The 10793-nt window shown below is 36.9% G+C and overlaps 2 protein-coding genes across 3 annotated transcripts; both read right to left on the bottom strand.

Annotated features, from left to right (window-relative positions):
• Positions 1–17: 17 nt before the first annotated feature.
• LOC120274101 (protein UPSTREAM OF FLC-like) lies at positions 18–2856 on the bottom strand. Of its 2 annotated transcripts, XM_039280851.1 has the most exons (3): positions 2555–2855; positions 1688–2470; positions 18–593 (listed from the first exon to the last, which is right to left on the bottom strand). In XM_039280851.1, exons 1-3 carry the CDS (start codon positions 2821–2823, stop codon positions 395–397), a joined length of 1251 nt encoding a protein of 416 aa, XP_039136785.1. In that variant the 5' UTR covers positions 2824–2855; the 3' UTR covers positions 18–394. The 2 variants fall into 2 exon arrangements, with proteins under 2 accessions (XP_039136785.1, XP_039136787.1); XM_039280853.1 differs by lacking the exon at positions 18–593 and having other exon boundaries at positions 1684–2470; positions 2555–2856.
• A 1531-nt stretch (positions 2857–4387) lies between these two features.
• LOC120272971 (28 kDa ribonucleoprotein, chloroplastic) lies at positions 4388–7931 on the bottom strand. Its single transcript, XM_039279613.1, has 4 exons — positions 7417–7931; positions 6520–6682; positions 5194–5240; positions 4388–5100 (listed from the first exon to the last, which is right to left on the bottom strand). Exons 1-4 carry the CDS (start codon positions 7857–7859, stop codon positions 4554–4556), a joined length of 1200 nt encoding a protein of 399 aa, XP_039135547.1. The 5' UTR covers positions 7860–7931; the 3' UTR covers positions 4388–4553.
• Positions 7932–10793: the final 2862 nt, after the last annotated feature.

The raw sequence follows: 10793 nt of genomic DNA on the forward strand, positions 1-10793 counted from the left end.
GTTATATCAAGCACTAGTTACAGTTAAGTGGCAGTGGGAACAATATCACATGGCCTGACACCTGCAAAAATATATAAATATATATTTATTAACCTATAAATAATATTTGATAGAACAAAAGCAAACATGCCCGGACAAAAGCCTTCGCTTCTCCCAAAACCCCAAGCACATTAAAGTCCGTGTTAACTTAACACCAAAGGCTCCAGTTAATACATACTTGCTATATATATATATATATATGTCTATAATAAAAGCTCAGCATTTAATTAACCTATTAACATAGAAATCCTACAACTTGGTGCCGTGATCTGCAAGGAGAGAGGGTACTCAATTCATCACTTTTCCTTTTCATTTTCTTCAATAAAACTTTGGTTAATAAAAACTAAGGATAACATTAATTACTGGCCGGAGTTTGAGGAGTAATGGTGGTAATAGTAGTATTAATGCTAGTCCCTTCAATGAACCTCTTGCTCCCATGAGTGCTACGTGTAATGGAGGTGTCCTTTTTTGCGCCAAGTTGTCTGGGTTTCCTGGGGATGCATTTTGTACGTACTCCATCAATTTCTTTATCTAATAACTCCGTCTTTGAGCTTCTGCAAAAGTTCACAAAGAGATTGAAATTTGAATGGGTATGAACATTAGACTAACATATAATAATAGCAGGTAAGTTCCAGGAAAAACTGAAAGGAAACAAAAAGGCACCAGGTTTCTATCACTGATACTACTTTAATTGAGATACATGGTTGAAAAGTAGAAGTATAGCTGACAATTCTCTGGGTAAATAAGAGTGGATAGGCTGGCCATACACAGAAGCCATCACTTCTAAAGTCCAATCAGCACCAAACCTTTTATCACATTATTTAATAAATGGGATTTCACAAAAATGATGATAAACTTCATGCTTTGACCCTAAAAATATACAAAATATTCATTCAGTCATTAAACTAACCAAATCTATTTATTTATTTTTGGTGGTGCTGAAATGAATATTTACTTTTCAAGCAATATTATTAAACTAACAACATGATCTAACTTAAAAAGAAGAGCAACAATTGGCAATTATGAGAGTGTAAAGGTAAAAACAACAAAATAAAAACTAGAACCCATGAAACATTGGAAATTTCATTCACGTGAATTAGACGTCATTCAAGGGATTCCTTGTCCTTTCAGTACTATATTCGAACGTCTCAACCCATACCATAATTGACCATACACTACTATAACACACAATAACTCAATTTCTAGAAATATAAAATGTATCATCCTCTCCATAAAATACAAAGACGAGCACAAGTGACCAAAACAATAAAAAGTTCATTGCTTTACATCAAAATACTAGTTTACTTCTAAAAACCAAACATCTGTCAAAAGTTAAGCTCTTTCAATATTCATCAGCTTCCAACGTTGACATGAAATAGATTATAGTAGTAAAAGAATACACTTGTTGCAAATGCCTAGAATAAAATTAAAATAACAATATAATGATTTCACAAATTTTATTTAAAACTTTTAGAAACAAGTTCAGCAATTTACAGTAAGTAGCTTTTTTTTACTTAAAAATTAGTTCTTGATACTTCTAACCTACCAATTTGTGCATATCAAGTGCCTCAACACACAAAATATCTACTTATTTTTGTAAAAGATAAACAACTGGAAGATAGCAAAGAGGGCGGGGAGGTGAGCTCACCGGTCGGCGTTGCAGGAGGAGGAGCGCTTCAACGCCGGGAACTCAGCACCGGCATCACAACCCTTCTTCTTGATTTCAATGAAGCTTCCACTGAAGTACTCCTTGTCCTCCAAGGTAATCCCTGAGGAGAAGCTTGGGTTATCCATCAAGCCGTCCATTGTCTCTTTCCCCATAAGATCCGACCCTACACGTGGCACCCTTCTCTTACACTGCGCCGTAACGAGGTCTTTCACCGAGATAGACCCACATGAGATCAAATTAATCAGCACCGCTGATGCCCTCATCCTCCCACTCACGCTACTCCCAACCGTCCGATCAAGATCCTCCGTAGCTATGGGGATTCCCCGACCGTCCGATTTCATCAGTGATTCTAGGGTTTCAGGGCTGGAGGACGACGGCGGGGGTGAGATCTCATCGCTGTTGAGCTCCGCCGGGGGTTGCTCTTCGGGGACATGCAAAGCTCGCCGGCGCTGCTTCCGGTCATCGGTCTGGGTGGACGCGTCGGCCGCGGCCTTGACGGCGGAGTCGGAGGCGAGGTCGGCTTTGTAAACCTTGTACTCATTGAGATCAACCGAGCTCCACGTCGTCTTCTTCCTCTGTTCGACCGAAAACTCAGCATCATCTCGAGATCTAGGAATCTCACCCGACCTTTCAGACCTCGAAGAAGGCGATGATTCCACATGGTGAAGCTCTGAGCCTTTGAGAACATACTCATGGCCATGAACTGGATGAATGAGATCATCCTCCGAGAGATCATGCCACACAAATCCATTCTTATAACTCCTAAAAATCAAACCCCCAAAATCAAAAACCCCCAATCAAAAGACAAAAACAACGAAATCAATCAATCAATCAATCCAAACTCACCGTTTGGAAGACCAAGAGTAAGAAGACGCCATGCCTTTTCCTCGGAGCAAATCAAGCCGATTCATGGCATCTCTGAGGTAAAGCCCATCACTTTTAGACAAAGGAACCTCCATGAAGTGAGGATGCTCAAGCTGACCATTCCTAGAGAGATAGTAAACAACAGCTACCTTCTTCTCCACCACTCCTCTCGGCTTCGGCTCAATCCAAACCTTCCTTCTCTCCGGGCTAATCCCTCTCTCTCTCCATTGTCTCTGCGCACTGATCGCCATTCTCTCAACCTCTCAACCAAGCTCCTCGCTTTCTCTCTATATATATATATAAACCAAGAAAGACGATGATCCGAAGACAATGAGAAAAAAACAAAATAAATAAATAAATAAAATAAAAAGAAGCTTGATGAATAGGGTCAATAGAGTCAACGGAGTGGGCTCACTAGTCTTGTTAATAGTCTCAATCACATCGTATCGATTTGAAACAATGACGCGGGAATGTGATAAATGCTTAATTATTTTTTTAAAAAAATAATAATTATTTATAAATAATATTTTAAAAAATAATAATAATAAAAAAGAATAATGAGAGGTGTGGATGATTTGGGTCGGTGGTCTAAGAAATCGGCGAATGGGTCCAAACGGAGTCGTCGCACCCAAAAGGGTGGAGCCATGTTACTCGCATTGGTTTTGAGTTGGCTGCACCATCTCGGCCACGTGCGACAAGACGCCTGTGTTGACTTCAAAGACAAATGTTTTCTCTTTTTTGTTTCAAAGTTTTGAACTCGGTCCGCGCGCTGCCCCCGGCCGTTTCCATGTAATGCATAATTATTTATTAAAAAAATTTAAATAGTTATTGATATGAACTGTGGGTTGGTGTTATTAACCGTGGGCAAACTCAATTCGATAATTATCCGTAATTATAAGTATAATTGAGAGATATTGAATTTAACTATCTTCTTTGATTGTAATTTATAATCAGATCTATGTAGAAGTTTTAATGCATAATTATTTATTAAAAAAATTAAATAATTATGTGGATATGAACTATGGGTAGATTGTATATATTGTGAGGTAGCTGAAAAAAATTTAGAGATTTTTAAAATTTGAACATTTTAGATTATAATTCATTATAACTTATGTTCAAAACTTTTTTTGTAAAAGCTTCCTATGAAGATTATCTTTTATTTTAATTTTAAAGTTATATAATCAGAGTTAATCATATAAAGTTAGTCAATTAGTGCAGATCTTTGTATCTGTTTATTTTTTGTTCCGCTGTTTGTTTATTTTTCATTAAAAAATGAATAAAAAAATGGTATGGTATGGTGGTAATTTTGTTTTGTTGTTTATACCACCTACCCTAAGAAACATGATAGGTTGTATATTTATGTAGCTTGTCTGGCACGTGAACTACGGCTACTTGAATTTTTTTCCGGACTATATATTATTTTAATTTCTTTAGATTGACTATGTTGTGTTACAGTTTAGTATGAATTAAATCAGAAAACATTTTATTATTTTTAATAAATAACATTATATCAAAATATAAAAAAATAAAATAAAATAATACTAATTAATAGATGGTTGGTGGGGTCCATTGGTACGTAGTTTTGGAGGGGATTGGATATTGATATTGATCACAAGAAGACGGATAAACAGTAAAGTTGGGTTCAGCGTAAAGCCCGGATCACTCAGGAGGGACCTTTGTCCTTGTTTGCACTGATCATTGGCTTTACTCTCCTCGTGATTTACACTACTACATTTAGCACGAATCTCAAAGAAGAGTCACTGACATGGATTACATGCAGACACCAGCAAAAGGCAACCAATAATAGAGAGCATATAAATGGAAGCTGTTCTTCTAGTTTTTTTTGTCAGACTTTCAATCCATACAACAACTATAACATCAAGTTTGCTATATTATAAAAATAAAATAAAAATTCTCACATAATTTAGCAGAGACACTAGTAATGCATCTAATTGAAGACAATAACACAGAGTGTGCAAGATCAACTGTTTGTATTCTTTTGCGGGCAAGACGATGAGAGGTGGCCGGGGATACCACACACATAACATGTCCGTCTTTTCTTCTTTGCTGTATTATTCGCAATTCCGCTGTTATCGGCATTCTCACTGGCAGAATTCGAGTTATTCCATCTCTTTTTCTTCTTCTTTGTCGTCTTAGCATTGTCTAAATCATCAGTTGACTTTGAATTTGGAACTGTTTTAACTGACTTGCTTGGAACTGCACATCGTATTCTAACCGGGCGGCCGGAGACAATATGCTGATCGAGTTTCAGGGCAATGGAAAGCGAGATACTGTCAGAGAAGTCTACGTGGGCGTATCCCTTGAATTCTTCGATCTCTTTATCCATACCCCATCGGAGGGAGGTGATACTGCAATCGGAAAAGAGATTCCTCAAGTCATCTTCAGTTATGTCCCAGGACAAATTCCCGACGTATACTCTGTTGTATCCCTCCACAATTTCGGGCGCAAAGTCGGGTTTTTGGGTTCTGTTGGCCTTGAATGATTGTATCTTCAAGTAAAACCCACCCCTGAAATTCATGTAAATGAAGTTATGCATTAGTAATATTATGAAATTCAAGTTATCCACTCCTGAAATTCATCTTCAGGTGAACTTTGCTTACATGTCAGCACCATCAAGAGCTATAGCTCTTTTAGCTGCAGCTTCAGTCTGCAAAAGAAAAATCCATGAAATGTCACATTTTACAGCAATAAAAGATAAATTCCCACTCCAAATGGTTGATGTAAAATCCATCTGCACAAAATGAACATTATTGATGAGTAGATTGGTTTTTTCAAACATGTGGATGCTAGCATCCAACAGAGATATCTGTTCTTAAATGCTGGCGTTTGCTCTGATGTCAATTTCAATGATTAATTTCCAACCAGGTAAAGTATCTAACCATTAGGAATAAAGCATGATGATTTTATATTTGGCATTTGAAAACATCTTCTGAGACATACTTATTTCTAATAGTATATTAAAAAGAATAATCAGGCCTTAGTTGTCAAGCACATAAAATGCCAAAAACATTATAGAAAACAAACAAAATTCTATTCTTCAGACCCCACAATAACGTTTTCCTCATACTTATCATTATTCAAAGTCATGTCATTTCATTTGCATTGCTTCATTATTCCCACCATGCATGTGATACTACAAAGCTCAAAGTATCCATGGAGATAGCCTTACAAACTTAAAAAATCATGAATCAAGAATGATGATCTTGAGATTAGTGGTTTCTGACACAATGAATCTAATTAGATCCTGGAATAACTTTAAAGCTTGGAGAAGGTTAAATTAATACCCTCAAGGCATCCCACCCACAGGAAATGAAACTAATCAGCTAATTTTATAGCCATGGCATATACTGTTGTCCTGGGAACTATAAGTCATGAGCTGTAGTCTATCTGAAAAATGGCACATTTCACTAAATAAGCACATCAGTAAACACTCACTGGGCCATGCATGCACAAGAGAGAATAAAAGAAGCCACAGCATCTATTTGCTGAGTCACTGAACAAGTAATGCAAATATTTAGTAGAAGTGCACATCATTTGGATCATAAATTTTGGCAAGCTACCACCTAGTGGCGATAATATGTGGTACATTTCACAATGCCAATACTTAAATAACAAAAATCTCACCAATTGTGAGCTCTTTTTTTTTTTTTCAGAAACAGTCTTCCAACAACTTCAAATTCCTGTCACTTCTTCCTACAACTTACAGTGATTGATCTTACACCATCAGACATATTGAAGTGTGAAATTAAAATCTAATCATAAATCCAACTAACCAATTGCTTGCTAGGAAGAATAGAGAATGCCTCTCTTATGTAGAAGAGATAAACAACCAGCATATGCAAAGGTGAAACATAAGAAATGCTAATAAATGACAGTCGAATCATGGCTGTATATAATAGAGAATTTAAACAGATTACTAATATGACCTTGAAAGTGAGAATAGCAATTCCTCTGAACTTCCCACTCTCAGGAAACTTCATACAGTCCACTTCAGTCACAGTGCCACAACTCTCAAAGAAGCTTCGTATATCATCCTCTGTTGAGTAATAAGGGATGCCACCCACATATACCTTCTTAGCATGATCCTCACTGTAACAAGATACACAACCATCAAACAAAACCCATAAAATTACATTTTCTTTTGGATACTAATCTTTTCAAGCAATGACCATGACACAACACTAGCCATTGTTTTTAAAGCTACTGCTCTCAATCCATGACCAAGAGACAATATGCTAAAGAATTGATTTATTTATTTATATTGCAAATGCTAATTCTCTGTCCATGAACAAGATAATGAACTGGCCGAAACTAAATAGTTTCAGGTATTAACTTTCTCATTACATGGACACAACATAACAATAGGCAATATATTTAGGTACTAATGCTCCCAACCCATGAAGACTAGTACAACAGTTCCAAAGATTTTATACATAAATATATACACACACTAATCCTCCCAATTTATGAATAAAAGACTATCAAAATTAAATTTTGTTTTCAGCTACTAAGCCTCTCAGATCATGAACACTGAATACACGATTCAAAACTAAAATTTTTCAGATAATTTTCTCAAACCATGAACTAACACTAACCAAATTCAACACAACTAATGAAAGCAATTACAACACTATCCAAGATTACTTTTTTAGATACTAACATTCTCAATCCATGAACAACACACGACACTTGCCAAAATTAATCTTCTCAATCTATAAGCAAGACACAACACCAGTCAAAATTTATTTTTATAAGATACAAATCCTCTCGATCAATGAATATAGCCCAAAATCAATTTATGAAACAAAGCAAAGTGTTCTCACCTCTCTTCATTCCCAGCAGGCTCCAAGACCTTCTCGCCCTCATTCCCATCTGTGTTCTCCTTCCTCTTCTTCTTCCACACCTTCTCGCGCCACCACTTCTTCGTCTTATTCTTCTTGCTCTTGCTAGTCGCCGCCTTCTCATCCTCTTCTCCCTCAACCTCCCTCTTCCTCTTCCTACTCTCCTCGTCGTTCAAATCACCGGAAGCACCCTTCTCAACGTCAGGCTCAGTCTCCGCAGCCATAGGCGCAGAGTTCCTCTTCTTGGAACGCCTGGCCGAGCTGGGCTTCTGAGATTTAGAGGCCAAGATGCGATCTTTAACGGACTGGAGCTGATGATCAAGATTGCCGGCATCACTGGAGCCATTGCCAGACTGAGAGACGGCAAGAGAGTCCGCAAGGAGGCTGCGGAGCTTGAGCTTAAGCTTCTTGTTCGACAAAACCATGGGAGATAACACCACGCCCCGAAGGTGTTCGACGATATGCCGCTATGAATGCGGAGAACTGTGTTTGCATCGCGATAAACGACCATTTAGGTCTAGGGGTTTTGCTTTGAGATGTGGATCACGTGAGACACGAATCTTGATGCTAAGGCTCACCTGTTTATCTGGTTGGGCTGAATCCAACCAATTTGGTGGTGGATGACTTAGTAACTCAAATTACTCCACCTTCCATATTTAATAAGATTTTAATTATTATTATTTTTTTATATATAGCGTCCTCTGGAGTATGTTCCTAGATAATGATTCTAGGAACGTTGATGTTGAACCATCGGAGTGAAATCCAACACAGCGAAAAGAGAATGTATATTATTTTCATTTAAACCGTTGATCGTGATTGTAATAGTACCTGAATCAATCATGACTATTAAATTTCATTACCATTAGACCTACAATACAAACTAAAATACCAACAAAGGACAATTCATGAATCTATTTGGAATTGTTATAAGTGTCTAGCACCATTCATTATATTGTTTATGAACTAACATTTTCCTATATCTCTCATCTGTGTACTCTCTCTAACTTTTTTTTATAAATCTATAAATGTAATACCCTGAACCTGTGGATAACTGTTAGAAAATATACTCAGGGTATTACTATAGTGGTAGTAAGATTTTTCTACAGATTAATCTTGTTGAGAAACCCCAAGTGAAAAGAATAAGGACCTAAGTGTAAAAGTTTTTAAAAGATTTTGGGTTAAAGAATAAATGAAAAGGATGGACATGAAATGTTTATGGAAACCGAGGACTGAAAGGTAAGATGGAAGGGATCTTTTTGAAATGTTGTTTTATAATCCAGGGATCATTGGATAATTTGAAAGGACCTTTTGAGAATACTATTTCATAATTCAAGGACCATTTGGGAGTTTTTCAGGGACTGTTTTGTAAGAAATTATGTTTTCAGGGACTAATAGTGAATTTCGGCTGAAGAGTTAATTGAGAGAAAAATCTAGAAACTCATGTTGCTCATCTTCTTCTCCACCATTTTGCTACAGATGAACCCGAGAGTTAAAATGAAGAAATGGGAGAAATTAGAGGTTTTTAAGGAGAAAGATTTGGAGATCGTCGGAGTGAGTTCACGGAGTGGCTACTTGCTCTAGTAAGGGTCTTCTTTGGTGTTGTTTTTGTTTAATGTTTGTGTATGTTTAGATGTATGTATTTTGGGTGATTTTTGGATAAATAATGAATTTGCTTTTGAGAAATTATGATGGAGTTGATGAGAGTGTTGTTGTGAAATTATTTTTCGTGTTAAAACCCTCAGATTAGTGATGAAAATTGCTTTGGATTGGTGAGAAGTTTCTTGCGATTTCATCGTAGTAATTCTCGTAGCACCCGAGATTAGGGTTTGGTTTGATTAATTAAGTTGATGATGATTAATAAGGTGTTAATGATGATGGTTAGATTGGAATTGGTTGAGTTGAATTGGTTTTGTTGAGTTGGGTTTGATCAAATCAAGTTGAGATGGTTTGGGTTTGGTTCAATTGATTTGGGTTAAGGATTTTGGACTGAACCAAGTTGGTTCAATGGATTTTGTATAAGAATTGAGTTGGTTCAAGGCTGGTTCAGTGAAATTGAGTTTGGTTCAGTGAATTTGAGTTTGGTTCAATGGAATTGAGGTTGGTTCAGAATGGTCTAGCCCAATTTGAGTTGGCTTAAGTGCAATCGGAGACCAATTTGATTATCGCAAGGCCGGGGTTTGAACCGATTGGAGTGAGTGAGCAATAGAGAGTCTATTATTATTTTTTGTATTTTATTTTGAGTTTAAATGTAGTATTTATTTTGTTATATTATTCTGTTAGGCGTTGTTCAGTCTTGGGAGGGAGTTCAGGGTCTAGCAAAGGAACCCGAGGACACTTAGGGTGAGTTGGTAGTGGCTATTATTTTTAAATAAATAAATTATTATCATTATTTTTGAAATAATTGTTTAATGGCTAGTATTTTTGAAATAAATGTTTAAGATTTCATTTTATCATGTTTAATTGCAGTATAAGGTCGAAATATACTTATATTTATTTTCCTACGATGTGCCATGATAACCAGTATTGATACATCGACTTTTGTATAATTATACGATGTTGTGAATAGTAAAAATACATGTATATGTGATTTAATTATTCAATTCTTGTATTTATTTTTGATGGGTATATATGCTTTGATTTGGAGTGATTTATGAAACCATGTGAGCATATTAAAAGATGTTTTATCGGCATTGTTAGTAGAATTGGTTTTCATTCATGAGTATAGGAATGAGTATCGTGGATCCCGAGACTTTTCTTGGCGTTATGCGATTGTTATACTTTTGGCATTGGGCTTTGTGGAAAATAATGGTTATTTCCGTGATGTGAATACTTGTCCCCGGAAAAGGATCCCGTGTTATGATTTATACTGAGATGGTATTATTCGTTTGTATTTACTTGTTGGTTTTGATGGTGACGGGCTAAGGCCCCGACTCTGCGAGTAGTGGGTCCCCGCAGGCCGCCCTTTAGAGGTGGCGTGGTGGACTGGGTATTGATTACTACGAGGGGCCGCTCAGTGGGAGTGTAGAGCCCCGAGTCGGATATTCATCGGATGGCAGGGGTCACCGAGCCGGGTGAACCGATGGGTCAACGTCAGGACATGAGTTCCTCGACGGCTCGAACCCTAGCACGCTGACCCGCCGAAGGTTTTAGAGAGTTTTCTGAACCATGTTATCTTTGGGTGAGTGTTGGGTATTCATGTATTTTGAATTTGAGAGTTATGTTATTTTTGAATTGTGATGAGGCGGTCTCTCACGAAATTTGTGTTTTCTGAGAAAATCAAATTGATGTTGATTTATGTTGAATTTATGTTTCGAAAATTCTTTAAAGATTGTATTTTGCTAGAATTCTGGTATTTTGGA

Source organism: Dioscorea cayenensis, chromosome 12, assembly GCF_009730915.1.
Source record: "Dioscorea cayenensis subsp. rotundata cultivar TDr96_F1 chromosome 12, TDr96_F1_v2_PseudoChromosome.rev07_lg8_w22 25.fasta, whole genome shotgun sequence".
Classification (NCBI taxonomy): domain Eukaryota; kingdom Viridiplantae; phylum Streptophyta; class Magnoliopsida; order Dioscoreales; family Dioscoreaceae; genus Dioscorea; species Dioscorea cayenensis.

What these genes read in the sequence shown, in the direction of transcription:
- LOC120274101 (XM_039280851.1), bottom strand. Translation starts at nt 2,823, where the DNA reads ATGGCGATCAGTGCGCAGAGACAATGGAGAGAGAGAGGGATTAGCCCG. An exon ending in TACTCTTGGTCTTCCAAACG is followed by an intron (nt 2,471 to 2,554) that starts GTGAGTTTGGAT and finishes TTTGATTTTTAG; the next exon opens with GAGTTATAAGAATGGATTTG. An exon ending in TCCTCCTGCAACGCCGACCG is followed by an intron (nt 594 to 1,687) that starts GTGAGCTCACCT and finishes GAACTTTTGCAG; the next exon opens with AAGCTCAAAGACGGAGTTAT.
- LOC120272971 (XM_039279613.1), bottom strand. Translation starts at nt 7,859, where the DNA reads ATGGTTTTGTCGAACAAGAAGCTTAAGCTCAAGCTCCGCAGCCTCCTT. An exon ending in TTGCTATTCTCACTTTCAAG is followed by an intron (nt 5,241 to 6,519) that starts GTCATATTAGTA and finishes TTTCTTTTGCAG; the next exon opens with ACTGAAGCTGCAGCTAAAAG. An exon ending in GCTCTTGATGGTGCTGACAT is followed by an intron (nt 5,101 to 5,193) that starts GTAAGCAAAGTT and finishes CATGAATTTCAG; the next exon opens with GGGTGGGTTTTACTTGAAGA.